General features: G+C 39.2%; 1 protein-coding gene across 1 annotated transcript; it reads left to right on the top strand.

Annotated features, from left to right (window-relative positions):
- The first annotated feature begins 11162 nt into the window (after positions 1-11162).
- LOC142550619 (uncharacterized) lies at positions 11163-17091 on the top strand. Its single transcript, XM_075659693.1, has 4 exons — positions 11163-11327; positions 11577-12279; positions 12532-12819; positions 17036-17091. Exons 1-4 carry the CDS (start codon positions 11163-11165, stop codon positions 17089-17091), a joined length of 1212 nt encoding a protein of 403 aa, XP_075515808.1.
- Positions 17092-17547: the final 456 nt, after the last annotated feature.

The following is a 17547-nucleotide window of genomic DNA, read 5'->3' as shown; positions in this document are numbered from 1 at the left end:
ATTCACTGATAACCATCCATCCCAAGCATGATGTCAAATTCAGGCATAGGGAGTACGTTCATGTCGAACTATGCAAAAACAATACCACAACATAAATCAAAAAATTTCTCATGGATAAGCACACAAACCAACATATATTAGCATGAATGATGAGAAAAAAACGCTTTAGGGCGTGCCTTTGCGAATAAATGCTCGAAACCTTTGATATCTACGAATAGAACGAGCACCGAAGGGATGGAGAAGGATTTTTCTTGAAAACCTTGAGAGAAAATCGAGGTGGCTGCTGATGGAACATTCGAAATGGTGATGTAGAAAGGGGAGGGGCAGCCAAGAGTTTAGGAGCTAGGGTTATGGTTTAGTTTTTGAGTTTAAGTCAATATTATATTACACTAATGGGCTTTTAATAATGATTAAAGGAGTTAAAAGGGTTTTATGCCCATTAAGCAATAAAATAAATCCTGTAAAGTCCAATAACACTCCCGAAAAATATTTTGTTTAGGTACGGTTTTGAAAATATTGCCCGAACCTTCAAAAATTCCCCCAAATCGTTAAAATTTGTGTACCAGTTAAAAATATGATCCGAAGAGTAAAAATATCCAACCAAGGCCCATTTTAAAAAATCACATTTAATTACACCATATATTAAATAATTAAAATAATAATTTAATAAAAATATTTTTCCTGATTATCCCTGGTCTCCGTTCCTCGTTCGAGCGCGAAATACAATTTAAAGCCGTAATGTATGAATGTTTAAATAAATCATGAACCAAGCCACATATCATGCAATAATCATGAATTAAAATAATTAAACATATATTTTAGTAAAACCCTAGATTGCATGCAATCAGGTTACGTAGTTCGAATTTCCTATACCTCACACGCTACCTCCTAGGACCAAAAATGCAAACCCTAGTCCCATAAAAATCAAATTTTCGTTCAGGATGATATCCTATCTTGTCCAGCCCTTAAACATGCATCTATGGATCCTTAAACTTGTGTAAAAGTCCCCTCCCCATAGCCCTATCATGGCAGCCTCTTTGTGCATCATAATCATGAATTTACAAACACAAAAACTCAACTTTTGTCATAAAAACAAAAATAAAAGAAAGTGAATCATGTTTTCATGCACAGATGTATTAACACATATAATATGATATGAACGATGAGTGAAGGAAGATTAAGATGTGCTTTTGAGTATTTTACGCACGGAAAACAATCATTGACGCGAGGAATATTGGAGGAGAGACGGGGGAGGAAGCTTGCTGAAATTTCGCTTCAACTTCACATGGATTTGCCTCAAAAAAATGTGTGTGTGTGTGTGCTGCTGATGGAGTGAGAAAAAGCCCTAGGATTCTAGTGTTTTAAACATGTTGTTGAAGTGTTTTTTTGTTTATAAACTCCCTAATTTGATATAAATAATTGGGTAGGAGTGTAGGCCCTATAACATTTTTATAATAGGCCCATAAAGCCCATTATAATGTAGGTAAAATATTTCGTTTAGAAAAATTTTTGAAAATGTTAACAGAGTTCCCAAAAAGTCCTTATTTTCGTCAAAAATTTATTACTGGTTTAAAATACGACTTGGCGCGTACAAACATCTCAAAAAGTACCATCTTTTAAAATAACAGATAAACTATACCATATATTAAATAATTAAAATTAATAATTTAATAAAAAAATTTCCCTTTATGGTCTCCGGTCTCTATTCCTCGATTGTGTCTCGGATAAACTTTAAAACACAGTTTTATGCATTCTAATATAAAACCATATTTTAAACATTAAACATGCCTACCACATTCAATAAATGCAATTAAAACATTTTAATTAATCATTTTCCATTTATCCTAAATTTGCATGTAGTTGGATTACGTTATCGCATTTTTGACCTTACACTTGGTTTAAAAGAAAATTGATATCTATGAATGAATTTTTATAAGTGACGGATATGATAAAAGGTTCTGGAGGAGGTGATTTAATTGTGACTAATACAAATACGAAATGATATGATAACATGTAAGGCCATGACTCAGTTGACGGGTGAGAGTATCGCTGATGTCCCTGCCGCCTAGTACCATGGTAATATGTAATATTGATCAATCGATAAACAGCTGATACGAAAGTCACAATTAATGATATGAATTAAATAAAGGGAAATGTATGTGTATATGATGAAAAAAAATGTATATGATGAAAGGAAATGATTTAAAATTTATGCATGTTCATGGAAAAACTATTTTATTAAAATTAATTTTCATTGTTGCATGTGGATGTATACGTATAATTACTTGTTATCATGGTTAAGGTTTGTTGAGTCATTAGACTCACTAGGAATGAATGATGCAGGTTGTCACGCCCCGTTTCCGAAGCGTCAGTGACATTCGGTATTATTTAACAATTACTTGAAAACAATTAAGACTCGTATAAAAAAAACCAGTCTTTTTCATAAAACAATATCGTCTTTACAACGACAATGAAATGAAAATTACATCAGAGGTTCAGAAGCGGAAACAAAAGGAAAGTAAAATCTTGAGTCTTGATCTCGATCATTGATTCACCAACCCCAGAAAGCATCTTGCTCTTCTTCATTCAGTTGCTCCTCGTTTTTATCTGAAATTTGTAGGGGGTGAGTGTTTTGGGAAACACTCAGCAAATGGGGATTCGATCGATTTCCAACAATACATATAGAGAACTTAGTTTTCTTAAAATATTTCTTTAATAACCTTTCAAAACTTATTACCCTTATCATAATAGAAACGAAGCGATTATAAGACAGAAGTTAACAGATGATTCAGAGCAATTCGGAAGCATATCAGATCATTTCATAACAAATTCACAAACAGACACAACACTGTTACTCATCTCATTTCCATGGTCAAATTTTCCCCAATATGTTAATCCTCTAAGGGGTGAGGCCAGAACACAGTTTTATACCCACTGATGGGGGCTAGACAGAACATGGTTTTATACCCACCAATGGGGGCCAGACAGAATCACAATTCTCGTCCCATTTCAAATTCGAATCGTAACAGTGCGACACATAATTCAGAGTTTACCAGACAGAACGTACCAGAGTTTTCAGATATCAGAGTTTCAGACGGATTCAGCGGAACCAAAGAATTTTGAAGCATAGAAGAAAACACATAATCGATCGAAATTTTAAAAGACGGACATCATGCTGTTTTCGAAAACGAGGACACACATTCATGCATGTCATAACTTATATATTCAAGATTTAAAAATACAAACGAATATACATATCAAAAACCCACTTACCGATTTGGAGGTAGATTCGAAAATGCAGACTTTGGCACGAACTTGTCTCTCGAAAATTTGGCAGCACTTCGACGTACTCTTTACAAATATTGTCTTCACATTAGCAGCTCCTTGACGCAAAACTCTAGCACTTGAACCACACGAGCTTCTTCTCCTTCTTGACTTCGGCCGAGTGGTTATAGGGTGGGAGGGGGGGGATTTTAAGGCTTTTTGGAGTGTTTTTCTTTCCACCTTGATCTAATATTTATAGGACAATCCAAGGCTCCTCATCTAGCCCCTTGGCCAAAATCTTGGAGTCCAAGATTAGCCATAATTGTAGTCCAAAATCCCATCCATTCTTCAAGTCCAAGATTAGCCATAATTTTAATCTAAAATCCCATGCATTTTTCAATAGTCACCTTGGTTTTCTATAGGGTCATTTCTTACATCATTAATGTGTCTTGGTCTCTCAGCTCCTCCTTTAGCTCCTTCATGGATTAACTCAAAGGTCACTTCTTGCATAATAAGTTTGTCCAATTCCTTGGCCCATCTTTTAGCTCCATTTTTGGTCTTGTTAGGACAAGCTTGGTTGAGCTTCTTTGAGCTGAAAGATCGAGTCCTCGAGCTGGGGTTTTACTCCTCCAGTGACGACTTTTCAATGGATGCGGTTACTTGCAGCTTGGCCTCCCGTTGAGCTAATCCCCGAGTTTTGAAGCTACTTCCTCGAGTTAGATTAGCTGAAAGTCTAAGTTCATATTTTGGTTTTATAGTTAGAATGAAAGTTGTTGAGCTTTGTTTAAGCTAAATTTCAAGTTTGTATTACTTACATGATTCTCTTCGGATCGGAAAATCCCGTGTTCTCACATCTCTCCCTCCTTATTGAAAGTTTCGTCCTTGAAACTTGGATCAGTTCGAGCTTTTGAATAAATGAGGGTATTGTGAACGCATTTTCTCTTCGAGTTCCCAAGTGGCCTCCCTTTCGGTATGATTTGACCACTGCACTTTGACGTATGGGATTGTCCGGTGCCTCAACACTTGGTCTTTTGTGTCCACTATTCGGATAGGGACTTCTTCGTATTTGAGTTCTTCATTGAGATTTCCTTCGATCATTAGTGGTGCAAACTTGAGTAGATGTCTCGGGTCTGGGACATATTTCCTTAGTTGTGAGATGTGAAAAACATTGTGAATTCTAGACATATCAGGCGGCAAAGCTAGACAGTAGGCTAAGGTTCACACCTTTTCCAATATCTCGAACGATCCCACATATCTCGGGTTTAACTTTCCGTATTTACTGAACTGAACCACTCCCTTCATAGGAGAGACCTTGACATAAGCTTTTTCACCGATCTCCAATTCCAATGGTCTTCTCTTCAAATCGGCCCAGCTCTTTTGTCTATCTTGGGTTGCCTTGAGTCTTTCCTTGATTATGGCTATTTTGTCAACGGTTATTTGAACAAGCTCTGTTCCAGTAACAGTCTTTTCTCCGACTTCATCCCAGTATAAAGGCGATCTACATTTTCGACCATACAATGCCTCATACGGAGCCATTTCAATGCTACTGTGATAGCTGTTGTTATAGGCGAATTATATCAGGGGTAACTGTTCACTCCAGTTTCCAATAAAATCCAGAGCACATGCCCTCAGCATGTCCTCGAGGGTTTGAATTGTTCTATCGGTTTGGCCATCAGTTTGAGGATGATAGGCTGTGCTAAGAGTGACCTTGGTTCCCATAGCCTTTTGAAAACTTTTCCAGAATCTTGATACAAATCTTGGATCTCTGTCCGACAGTATACTTACTGGGACTCAGTGTAGTCTCACTATGTTGTCCATATACAAGGTAGCTAGTTTATCCAGGTTATAATTCATCCGCACCGGCAAGAAATGCGCCGATTTGGTTAGTCTGTCGATGATTACCCAAATCCCATCGTGACCTTGCCTTGATCTTTGTAGTCCTACTACAAAGTCCATGGAGATGTTATCCCATTTTCACTTTGGTATTTCTAATGGTTGTAGGAAGTCCTCCAGGCCGTTGATGTTCTGCCTTGACTTGTTGACAAATTAGGCACTTGGAAACAAAGACAGCCACGTCTTTCTTCATTCCATTCCACCAATAACTATTTTTCAGATCCAGGTACATTTTGGTGCTTCCTGGATGTACTGAAAATTTTAATTTATGTGGCTCTGCCACTACTTCTTCTCGAATCCCATTGATGTCTAGCACATACAACCGTCCTTTCATCCAGAGTATACAATTTTCATCAATATGAAATTCTTGGGTCTTTCCTTCTTGAATTTGTGCTTATATTTTGAGGGCGGAGGAGTCCTGACCTTGCTTCAATTTGATTTATTCTCTAAGGGATGGTTGTGCTGATAGTGAATATAAGCTTACATTTCCAAAATTTCTTCGGCTCAATGCATCTGCCACTTTATTCGCCTTGCCCGAATGATAATTGATTACTAAATCATAATCCTTTAGAAGTTCCATCCACCTTCTTTGCCTCATGTTTAATTCTTTTTGGGTGAAAATGTACTTGAAGCTTTGATGATCAGTAAATACTTCACATTTCACTCCGTAAAGGTAGTGCCTCCAGATTTTTAGCGCAAATACTACTGCAGCTAACTCAAGGTCATGAGTGGGGTAATTCTGCTCATACGGTTTTAATTGCCTGTGATGCATAAGCAATTGCTTGACCTTCTTGCATAAGCACACACCCTAATCCTCCCTTTGAAGTGTCACTGTATACGGTGAAATTCTTGCCATCCTCTGGAAGAATTAGAACTGGTGTGGATGCGAGTATTGTCTTCAGGGTTTCAAAACTTTTCTCACATGCTTCATTCCAAATGAATTTTGAATTCTTTGAGTAAGTTTGGTAAGAGGAATGGCTATTGAAGAAAATCCTTCCACAAATTTTCTATAATAGCAAGCTAAACCCAGAAAAATTCTTACATCGGTTATTGTTTTCGGTTGAGGCCAGTCCTTGATTGCCTCTACTTTCTTAGGGTCTACTGACACCCCAAATTCAGAGATTATATGGCCTAGGAATGCCACACTTTTTAGCCAAAATTCACACTTCTTGAATTAGGCATAGAGCTCCTTTTCCCGCAATGTCTGCAAAGTGAGACGCAGATGTTCTTTATTTTCTTCCTCACTTGATGAGTACAAGAGGATATCATCTATGAAAACGACCAAAAATTTATCAAGGTATGGCTTGAATACCCGGTTCATAAGGTCCATGAATGCTACAGGAGCATTTGTTAGACCAAAAGGCATTATTGTGAATTCGTAATGTCCATATCTTGTTCTGAACGCGGTTTTAGGTATATCCTCTACTTTGACCTTCAACTGATGATAACCAGATCTCAGATCGAGTTTTGAGAAAACCTTGGCTCCTTTTAATTGATCAAAAAGATCATCTATTCTCGGGAGTAGGGTACTTATTCTTTATGGTGATCTTGTTTAACTCACGGTAATCAATACAGAGCCTCATGCTTCCGTCTTTTTTCTTTAGAAATAGCACTGGGGCTCCCCACGGGGATGCACTAGGGCGGACCTGTTTCTTTTCTAGTAATTACTGAATTTGTTCCTTTAACTCATTTAATTCAGCTGGAGCCATTCGGTATGGTGCCTTTGAGATTGGTGCAGCACTAGGGACCAAATTGATTTCAAATTCCACTTATCGGGTATCTCACCCGGTAATTCCTCAGGGAAGACATCTGGAAATTCTTGAACAATTGGAATCTCTTCCAACTTTGGGACTTCTTCTTCTTTGATTTAATTAATTACTGCCAGATAAATCTCCTCTCCTCCTTTTATGAACTTTCAGGCTTGTGAGGCAGATAACAGAGATTTTCGTTCCTTGGATTGTCCGTGATACATGACTTCCTCTTTGGTCGGAGTCTGAAGTTTAATATCTTTCTTTTGACAATCTACTATGGCATGGTTTTTAGCTAATCAGTCCATTCCTAGAATGATGTCAAACTCAATCATATTGAGTTTAATCAATTCTGCCTCAAAAATTTGTTTGCTGATACAAATTTTACAATTTTGATACACTTTGTGGGTCTCAATTATTTTTCTCGCCGGTGTTGCCACTCTTAAAGGTTCACTAAGATTATCATGCTCAAGTTTAAGCTTCTTAGATAATCTTCTAGACACAAATGAGTGCGTAGCACCACAATCAAACAAGGTATATGCAGGCATTTCATTGTGTAAAATAGTACCTGCCACCACCTCATTGGTTTTATCAGCTTCTTCCTGGGTTATTGCATACACCCGGGCATTAGTCTTCTTTTCATTTGGTTTGTTGGGTCCTGTCGCTTTGTCTTTGTTGTCTGGACAGTCCTTGTGAGAACCCGAGATTTTAAGATCCCAAGTAAATAAGGTAAGAAATACACGAGCTTAAAACTTAGCTTAATCTAAGATCAGAATACTTTCATTCTAATTATAAACTTAATTATGAACTTAGATTTTCAGCTAGTAACTCGTGGAAGTAACTTCAAAGCTCGGGGATTAGCTCAACAGAAGGCCGAGCTGCAAATAACCGCATCCATCGGAGAATTGTCACGGAAGGAGTAAAACCCCAGCTCAAGGACACGATCTGTCAGCTCGAAGCAGCTCAACCAAGTTTGTCCTAACAAAACCAAAAAGGGAGCTATAAGTTGAGCCAAGAGTTCGGACAAAATAAATGTGCAAGAAATGACCTTCGTGTTAACCCATGAAGGAGCTGCCGGGAGGAGCTAAGAGCTATGACATATTGATGATGCAAGAAATGACCTTTAGAAAATCAAGGTGACATTTAAGGATGCATGAACTTTTGAACCCACCATTATAACTAGTCTTGAACTTGGAGAACACGTGGAATTTTGGTCTACAATTACTCACACCATTATGGCATTTCTTGTGTTCCAAGTGGTCGACCAAGGCAAGGTGAAGGGGCAAGAATTTTCTATAAATACCACCTAAAGTCACATACAAGAATGCACTTCAAAAATCCCTCAAAAACTCTCCCAAATTTTCGGCCCTCTCCTCACCCCTCAAGTCTCGACCGAAGTCAAGGAAGAAGGAGGAAATATTTTCATGTAGTCTAGTACGGAAACCTTGTGCCGAAGTGCAGCCCGATCAAAGACAGTGTTTGTTAGAGTTGCGCCGAAGTGCTGCCGAAATTTCAAGAGAAAGCATCGTACAATAAATCGGTAAGTGGGCTTTTGATATATATTCGTTTGTATTTTAAAACTTGAATATGTATATCATGACATGCATGTATGTGTGTCTTCATTTTCGAAAATTGCTATCTGTTCTATTTAAAATTTTGATCGATTATGTGTTCTCTTTTATGTTTCGAAATTCGTTGATTCCGCTGTGTCCGTATGAAAACTCTGAAATCTGAAAATCTGAAAAGTTCTGTCTGTTACTTCTGAATTCTGTTGCACTGTTACGATTCGAAGTTGAAATGGGACGAGAATTGTGATTCTGTCTGGCTCCCAATGGTGGGTAGAAAACCATTTCTGTCTGGCCCCCACCGGTGGGTATAAAACCGAGTTCTGGCCGCACCCCTTAGAGGACTAACATATTGAGGACAATTTAACCATGGAAATGAGATGAGTAACAGTGTCTGTCTGTTCTGATATGTTCTGTTCTGAATTGAGTTAATCGGTTTCTGAATTGTTCTGAATCGTCTGATGAATTCTGTCATTTATTCGATTTGACTCTGTCCTAATAACTTAAGAATATTAAGTTTTGAAAGTATGTTAAAAGAACGTTTTAAGAAAACTAAGTTCTATATGTATCTTTGGAATCGATCGACCCCCACTTGCTGAGTGTTTTCCCAAAACACTCACCCCTTACATTTTCAGATAAAAATGAAGAGCAAGTAAACGAGGAGGAGCAAGAAGTGTTCTGGGATGGTGATCAGATTTCGAGATCAGAAAATCGAGAATTGTACTCCTTTTCTTTTGTTTAGCTTCTGCAACTCTTATGTAAAAGTTTATTCTTTTGTCATTGTAAGACAATACTCTATTTATGAAAAAGACTGGTTTGATTTGATACGAGGCTTTATTGTTTTTCAATGTAATTGTTAAACAATGCCAGATGTCACCGACGCTTCGGACTCGGGGCGTGACTATTTTAGTGGTATCAGAGCTACCAGGTTCATAATCCCGCTGGGATTTAGACAGACAAAATTTGACAAAGTCAAATTTTGGCAAAAGCCTAGTGCATCCCAATTTGAGTCCAACATTCATCTGTTCTTGAAATTCAACTTCCATCTGTTTCCTAAATTTCGAACAGATTTCAAAAATCTATCCCTTCAATCGCTTCGCAATTCTTAGAATCAAAAATTGTTTTCAACGACCACTTTAATTGTGCCCTTTATTTGTGCATTTATATCCTTTATACGATTCTGATGCTTTACTTCCATTTTATCCTAGGAAATGGCTGCTCCACGTACTCGCGCTCAGGCTTCTCTTCGTATGCGTCAGCTTACCATAGATAATCAAGCTAGGAAGATTGCAACCTTGAGGGCGCAACTGGCTAGGGAGAAGCTGGAAAAACAGGAGCTTAGTGAGATTAGGCACATATTGGAGACCGACGTACATCGACTTGCTCATCATCTGGACTTGGCTGAGAGACAACTTCTTCAGATACCCACCGATTCAGCTCGCATTGCGCGTCTGGCTTCGCTGAACAAAGAATTGCTAGAGAGAGTAGAAACAGAAAGAGGACGTGCTGCACAGGCCCGTCAGCGCCAGGAGGAGTACAACGCTAGGCAGGATCGGTACATTTCGAAGCTCCACAGCGCTATGGACAGACTTCAGGATCAGAATAACTACCTGCATTTGGTGATAGAGAACATGGAGGAAGAGGAGGTAGCACCGATGGAGGTGGCCGGAGACGACAGTGCCAGCGACAGCGATGGCGGAGAGATGTTCGATTAGATTAGCATTATAATAAAGTATCTGGATTGTAGTAAACTTGTGACTAAGAAAATAATATGTGTACCAAACTATTTTTAAACTTTCTATTATCTTATTGCATATTTAAGAATGGATGAGTATCTTATTTAAATGTTTTTATAGGAAACCAACATGGACTTTCAAAGCATTATAAATGAACTTCAAAAACAACTTCAGGAAAAGGAGTCAGAAATTAAAACGCTGAAAGAAAAGAATGATAAACTTGAGAGAGATAACTATCAGTTGGACGGAAATAATGTATGCATGATGGAGGATCTTCGTGAGGCCCGAGTGGAAGAGAAGAAACTACGCGAAGACGTTAGACGTTACGCGGCTTATCATCTAGAGTCAGAGCGTCAGCACGAGATCACCAAGCAAGAGTTGAAAAAAGCGCAAGATAGGATTTTTACGCTCGAAATTCGGGATAATAGTCTTCTCAAAACCCAACGTCGTCTTCAGGAGCGGATTGAAGAGCAAGAAATCGATGAAAAAGTAAGCCAATCAACAATACAAGAACTACATGATCAAGTAAAAAATCTCAATCACCACAACACACAACTGCAGAATTACATTGAGCACCTACAAAATGAGATGGTCAATATGGAAGAACTCATAGAACAACTGGAAGAGAACCCTGTGGAGGAAGAAATTAATGAAGCAGTAGGGGACGGAGAAGTTATAGACGAGTAGGGAGAGAGAGTTCTAGAATAGGCTTCAATTGTATCTAGAAATATTTGAATAATCATTTGTTTTGAAAAATATTTGACTGTATGAAAATTTTTACAATTTAATGAAATTATTCCTTTGATTAAATATTGTGGCAAACAAATTAATAAAATACATGTTTATAGGAAATGGCAGGCAGACCACCCCGAAACAACCGTAACCCTCGTGGTGCCAATCAAGATGAAAACCCACCACCACCATCTCCGAGGGTAAATCTCAGTCAAGAAGATATGATGGCAATAGCTACTATCGTAGCTGCAACTTTACAAGGATTCGTGAACCCATTGGCTAATGCCATCCAACCACCACCTGAACCGCAACCGCGTGGGATTAAGTACCATTACGAATCTCTCAGAAGGAATCGAGTTCCAACTTTTGATGGTAACCCAGACCCAGAGGTCAGCCACAACTGGCTCAAGAACGTCGAAACACAACTACATTTACTGGAGATACCTGAAGAGCTGAGAGTGGAGGTTGTAACACCGTTTTTGGAAGACCGAGCTAGGAAATGGTGGGAAACTGTGTCGCCATCTTTGGCAGAAGTGGAAGAGATCACATGGCAGATTTTTAAGAGAGAATATTTGAGACAATACTATCCCGCTGAATTTCGACTACAGAAGTTAAGTAAATTTAAAAATTTCAAACAGGCTCCGGACATGTCAGTAATGGAATACACTTCCCGATTCAACGATCTGGGAACCGATGTCCCACCAATCATGTCGGATGAAACGTTAAAAATGCATCGTTTCAAGAAGGGACTCAACAGTCGAATTCAGTCAGCATTGGCAGTGTTCAAGCCAAACAGCTTTGCAGATTTGATGGGCGCGGCAATGAGCGCAGAAACTGATATCAAGCGTCGTGAGGAAGAAAACAAGAACAAAAGACCGATGAGCAGTCAATTTACTCATAATGGTCCCAAGTTTAGGAAACCAAATTATTCGAGTGGGCCTCCAAGAGGAAATTTTAACAGTACTGGCAAAAGGGAGGGGAAGTGGTGCGACACCTGTAAACAGTATCATACCGGAGAATGCTATCGGAAGAAAGGTGTGTGTTTCAAGTGTGGACAAGTGGGTCATAGGATAAAAGATTTTCCAGACAACAAGGAAAAAGGGGCGGGACCAAACAAGAAAAATGAAAATAAGACCAATGCATGGGTATATGCAATCACCCAAGAGGAAGCTGATGATACCAATGAAGTGGTGGCAGGTACTATCTTACTCAATGAAATGCCTGCTTATACCTTATTTGATTGTGGTGCTACACACTCATTCGTGTCTAGAAGGTTTGCTAAGAAGCTTAAACTCGAACATGATACTCTTAGTGAACCATTAAGAGTAGCAACACCGGCAAGTGAAATAATTGAGACCCAAAAAGTGTATCGAAACTGTAAAATTTGTATCAGAAAACAAATTTTTGAAGCAGAATTGATTCAACTCAATATGGTTGAGTTTGACATCATTCTTGGAATGGACTGGTTAGCTAAATACCATGCCATTGTGGACTGCCAAAAGAAAAATGTTAGACTCCAGACTCCTCATGAAGAAGAGATTTTATTCCATGGAAAATCAAAAGAAATAAAATCTCTGTTATCTGCCTCACAAGCCTGGAAAGCCATAAGAGGAGGAGAAGAAATTTATCTAGCAGTGATCAATGAAATTAAAGAAGAAAAAGTCCCAAGGTTGGAGGATATTCCAATTGTTCAAGAATTTCCAGATGTTTTCCCTGAGGAACTACCGGGAGAGATACCAGATAGGGAAGTAGAATTTGAAATCAATTTGGTCCCTGGTGCTGCGCCAATATCAAAGACACCATACCGAATGGCTCCAGCCGAATTAAAAGAGCTAAAGAAGCAACTGCAGGAATTACTAGAAAAGAAGCAGATTCGCCCCAGTGCATCCCCGTGGGGAGCCCTAGTGCTTTTTGTAAAGAAAAAGGACGGAAGCATGAGGCTATGCATCGACTACCGGGAGTTGAACAAGATCACCATAAAGAATAAGTACCCACTCCCAAGAATAGATGATCTTTTCAATCAGTTAAAGGGAGCCAAGGTCTTCTCAAAACTAGATCATAGATCTGGTTACCATCAGTTGAAGGTCAAAGCGGAAGATATCCCTAAAGCTGCTTTTAGGACAAGATATGGACATTACGAATTCACGGTAATGCCTTTTGGCCTAACGAATGCTCCTGCAGCATTCATGGACCTGATGAATCGGGTATTCAAACCATATCTCTATAAGTTTGTAGTTGTCTTCATAGATGATATTCTTGTGTACTCACCAAGTGAAGAAGAACACAAAGAGCATCTGCGTCTCACTTTGCAGACACTTCGAGAAAAGGAACTATACGCCAAATTCAAGAAATGTGAATTTTGGTTAAAAATTGTGGCGTTCTTAGGGCATATAATTTCTGAATTAGGAGTGTCAGTAAACCCTAAGAAGGTAGAGGCAATCAAAGATTGGCCACAACCAAAGACAGTGACTGAAGTCAGGAGTTTTCTGGGTTTAGCAGGCTACTATAGAAAATTTGTGGAAGGATTTTCTTCGATAGCCATTCCACTCACTAAACTTACTCAAAAAATTCGAAATTTATTTGGAATGAGGAATGTGAAAGAAGCTTTGAAACCCTGAAGACAAAACTCGCATCCACACCAGTATTAGTTCTTCCCAAGGATGGTAAGAATTTCACTGTATACAGTGACGCTTCAAAGGGAAGATTAGGGTGTGTGCTTATGCAAGAGGGTCAGGTAATTGCTTATGCCTCACGGCAACTAAAACCAAATGAGTAGAATTACCCCACTCATGATTTGGAGTTAGCCGCAGTAGTATTTGCGCTCAAAACTTGGAGACACTACCTTTATGGAGTAAAATGCGAAGGTTTTCACTGATCACCAGAGCCTCAAGTACATTTTCACTCAAAATGAATTAAACATAAGGCAAAGAAGGTGGATGGAACTTCTCAAGGACTATGACCTTTCAATTAATTACCATCCGGGTAAGGCAAATAAGGTGGCAGATGCGTTGAGTCGAAGGAAACCTGGGAAGGTGAACTTAAATTCCCTATCAGTGAAATCAAATCTCCGAGAGACCATCAAATTGAAGCAGAGTCAAGACACCATCCTTAAAATTAAAGAACAAATCCAAGAAGGAAAAGTTCCAGAATTTCAAATTGATGAAAATTGAATACTCTGGATGAAAGGACGATCGTATGTGCCAAGCATCGATGGAATTCGAGAAGAAGTGATGGCTGAGGCACATAAATCGAGATTTTCAGTACATCCAGGAAGCACCAAGATGTACCGGGATTTGAATAATAATTACTGGTGGAACGGTATGAAGAAAGATGTAGCTGTCTTTATTGCTAAGTGTTTAGTCTGTCAACAAGTCAAGGCGGAACATCAAAGGCCTGGAGGACTTTTATAGCCATTGGAGATACCAGAGTGGAAGTGGGATAACATCTCCATAGATTTCGTAGTAGGACTACCACGATCAAGACAGGGTCACGATGGGATCTGGGTGATTATTGACAGATTGACCAAGTCTGCCCATTTCTTGCCAGTACAAATGAATTATAATTTGGATAAATTAGCCACTTTGTATGTGGACAACATAGTGAGGCTACATGGAGTTCCAGCGAGTATTCTGTCTGACAGAGATCCAAGATTTGTATCAAGATTTTGGTAAAGTTTCCAGAAGGCTATGGGAACCAAGGTTACTCTCAGCACGACCTATCATCCCCAGACTGATGGCCAAACCGAAAGGACAATTCAAACCCTCGAAGACATGCTGAGGTCATGTGCACTGGACTTTTCTGTAAATCGGAGTGAACAGTTACCCCTGATCGAATTCGCTTATAACAACAGCTATCATAGTAGCATTGAGATGGCTCCGTATGAGGCTTTGTATGGAAGAAAGTGTAGGTCGCCCCTATATTGGGACGAGGTCGGAGAAAAAGCTGTTACCGGACCAGAACTCATTCAGCTAACCCTTGATAAAGTAGTAATAATCAAGGAAAGACTCAAGGTAGCCCAGGATAGGCAAAAGAGCTGGGCCGACCTGAAGAAAAGACCCTTACAGTTGGAAATTGGTGAGAAAGCTTATGTCAAGGTCTCCCCTATTAAAGGAGTAGTTCGATTCAGTAAATCCGGAAAGTTGAATCCGAGATATGTGGGACCGTTCGAGATACTGGAAAAGGTAGGAACCTTAGCCTACCGATTAGCGTTACCACCAGACATGGCCAGAATACATAACGTTTTCCACATCTCACAACTGAGGAAGTATGTTCCAGACCCGAGTCATGTACTCAAAGTTGCACCACTGATGATTGAAGGAAACCTCAACGAAGAACTCAAATACGAAGAAGTCCCTATTCGAATAGTGGACACAAAAGACCAAGTATTGAGGCACAGGACAATACCTTATGTCAAGGTACAGTGGTCAAATCATACTGAAAGAGAGACAACTTGGGAACTCGAGGAGAAGATGCGGTCACAATATCCTCACCTATTTGAATGATCAAGCTAATGCAAGTTTCGGGGACGAAACTTTTAATAAGGAGGGAGGGATGTGAGAACCCAAGATTTTACGATCCCAAGTAAATAAGGTAAGAAATACACGATCTTAAAACTTAGCTTAATCTAAGATCAAAATACTTTCATTCTAATTATAAACTTAATTATGAACTTAGATTTTCAGCTAGTAACTCGTGGAAGTAACTTCAAAGCTCGGGGATTAGCTCAACACAAGGCCGAGCTGCAAATAACCGCATCCATCAGAGAATTGTCACGGAAGGAGTAAAACCCCAGCTCAAGGACACGATCTGTCAGCTCGAAGCAGCTCAACCAAGTTTGTCCAAACAAAACCAAAAAGGGAGCTATAAGTTGAGCCAAGAGTTCGGACAAAATAAATGTGCAAGAAATGACCTTCGTGTTAACCCATGAAGGAGCTGCCGGGAGGAGCTTAGAGCTATGACATATTGATGATGCAAGAAATGACCTTTAGAAAATCAAGGTGACATTTAAGGATGCATGAACTTTTGAACCCACCATTATAACTAGTCTTGAACTTAGAGAACACATGGAATTTTGGTCTACAATTAATCACACCATTATGGCATTTCTTGTGCTCCAAGTGGTCGACCAAGGCAAGGTGAAGGGGCAAGAATTTTCTATAAATACCACCTAAAGTCACATACAAGAATGCACTTCAAAAATCCCTCAAAAACTCTCCCAAATTTTCGGCCCTCTCCTCACCCCTCAAGTCTCGACCGAAGTCAAGGAAGAAGGAGGAAATATTTTCCGTGCAGTCTAGTACGGAAACCTTGTGCCGAAGTGCTGCCCGATCAAAGACAGTGTTTGTTAGAGTTGCGCCGAAGTGCTGCCGAAATTTCAAGAGAAAGCTTCGTACAAGAAATCGGTAAGTGGGCTTTTGATATATATTCATTTGTATCTTAAAACTTGAGTATCTATATCATGACATGCATGTATGTGTGTCTTCATTTTCGAAAATTGCTATCTGTTATATTTAAAATTTCGATCGATTATGTATTCTCTTTTATGCTTCGAAATTCGTTGATTCCGCTGTGTCCGTATGAAAACTCTGAAATCCTGAAAATCTGAAAAGTTCTGTCTGTTACTTCTTAATTCTGTTGCACTCTTACGATTCGAAGTTGAAATGGGACGAGAATTGTGATTCTGTCGGGCCCCCAATGGTGGGTATAAAACCATTTCTGTTTGGCCTCCAATGGTGGGTAGAAAACCATTTCTGTCTGGCCCAACCGGTGGGTATAAAACCGAGTTTTGGCCTCACCCCTTAGAGGAATAACATATTGGGGACAATTTGACCATGGAAATGAGATGAGTAACAGTGTCTGTCTGTTTTGATATGTTCTGTTCTGAATTGAGTTAATCGGTTTCTGAATTGTTCTGAATCATCTGATGAATTCCGTCATTTATTCGATTTGTCTCTGTCCTGATAAGTTAAGAATATTAAGTTTTGAAAGTCTGTTAAAAGAACGTTTTAAGAAAACTAAGTTCTATATGTATCTTTGGAATCGATCGACCCCCACTTGTTGAGTATTTTCCCAAAACACTCACCCGTTACAATTTCAGATAAAAATGAAGAGCAAGTAAACGAGGAAGAGCAAGAAGTGTTCTGGGGATGCTGATCAGATTTCGAGATCAGAAAATCGAGAATTGTACTCCTTTTCTTTTGTTTAGCTTCTGCAACTCTGATGTAAAAGTTTATTCTTTTGTCATTGTAAGAAAACTACTCTATTTATGAAAAAGACTGGTTTGATTTGATACGAGGCTTTATTGTTTTTCAATGTAATTGTTAAACAATGCCGGATGTCACCGACGCTTCGGACTCGGAGCGTGACAGTCCTTTATCCGGTGACCCTCTTTTCCGCATTTGAAGCAAGCGCCTATTTTTCGATAACATTCCCTAATGTGCCTCTGACGACACGTATCGCACCACTTTCCTTCTGTAATGCTAGCATTGTTAATGTTTCCTCTCGAAGGGCCACTTGAATAAATTGACTTCTTGAATTTGGGACCATTTTGAGCAGATTGGCCGACCAACGGCCTCTTGTTCTTGTTTTCTTTTTCACGACGCTTGATAT

This window comes from Primulina tabacum, chromosome 7 (assembly GCF_025594145.1).
Source record: "Primulina tabacum isolate GXHZ01 chromosome 7, ASM2559414v2, whole genome shotgun sequence".
Taxonomy (NCBI): domain Eukaryota; kingdom Viridiplantae; phylum Streptophyta; class Magnoliopsida; order Lamiales; family Gesneriaceae; genus Primulina; species Primulina tabacum.
The sequence above is the reverse complement of the archived record's forward strand: the minus strand, read 5'-3'. Positions and strand labels throughout refer to the sequence as shown.

Excerpts from the sequence above, each read along its gene's own strand:
- LOC142550619 (XM_075659693.1), top strand. The coding sequence starts at position 11,163 with ATGGCAATAGCTACTATCGTAGCTGCAACTTTACAAGGATTCGTGAAC. Across the intron at positions 11,328-11,576 it reads ATGGTAACCCAGACCCAGAG|GCTCCGGACATGTCAGTAAT; the intron begins GTCAGCCACAAC and ends AATTTCAAACAG. Across the intron at positions 12,820-17,035 it reads AAAGAAGCAGATTCGCCCCA|ATAAAAATGAAGAGCAAGTA; the intron begins GTGCATCCCCGT and ends TTACAATTTCAG.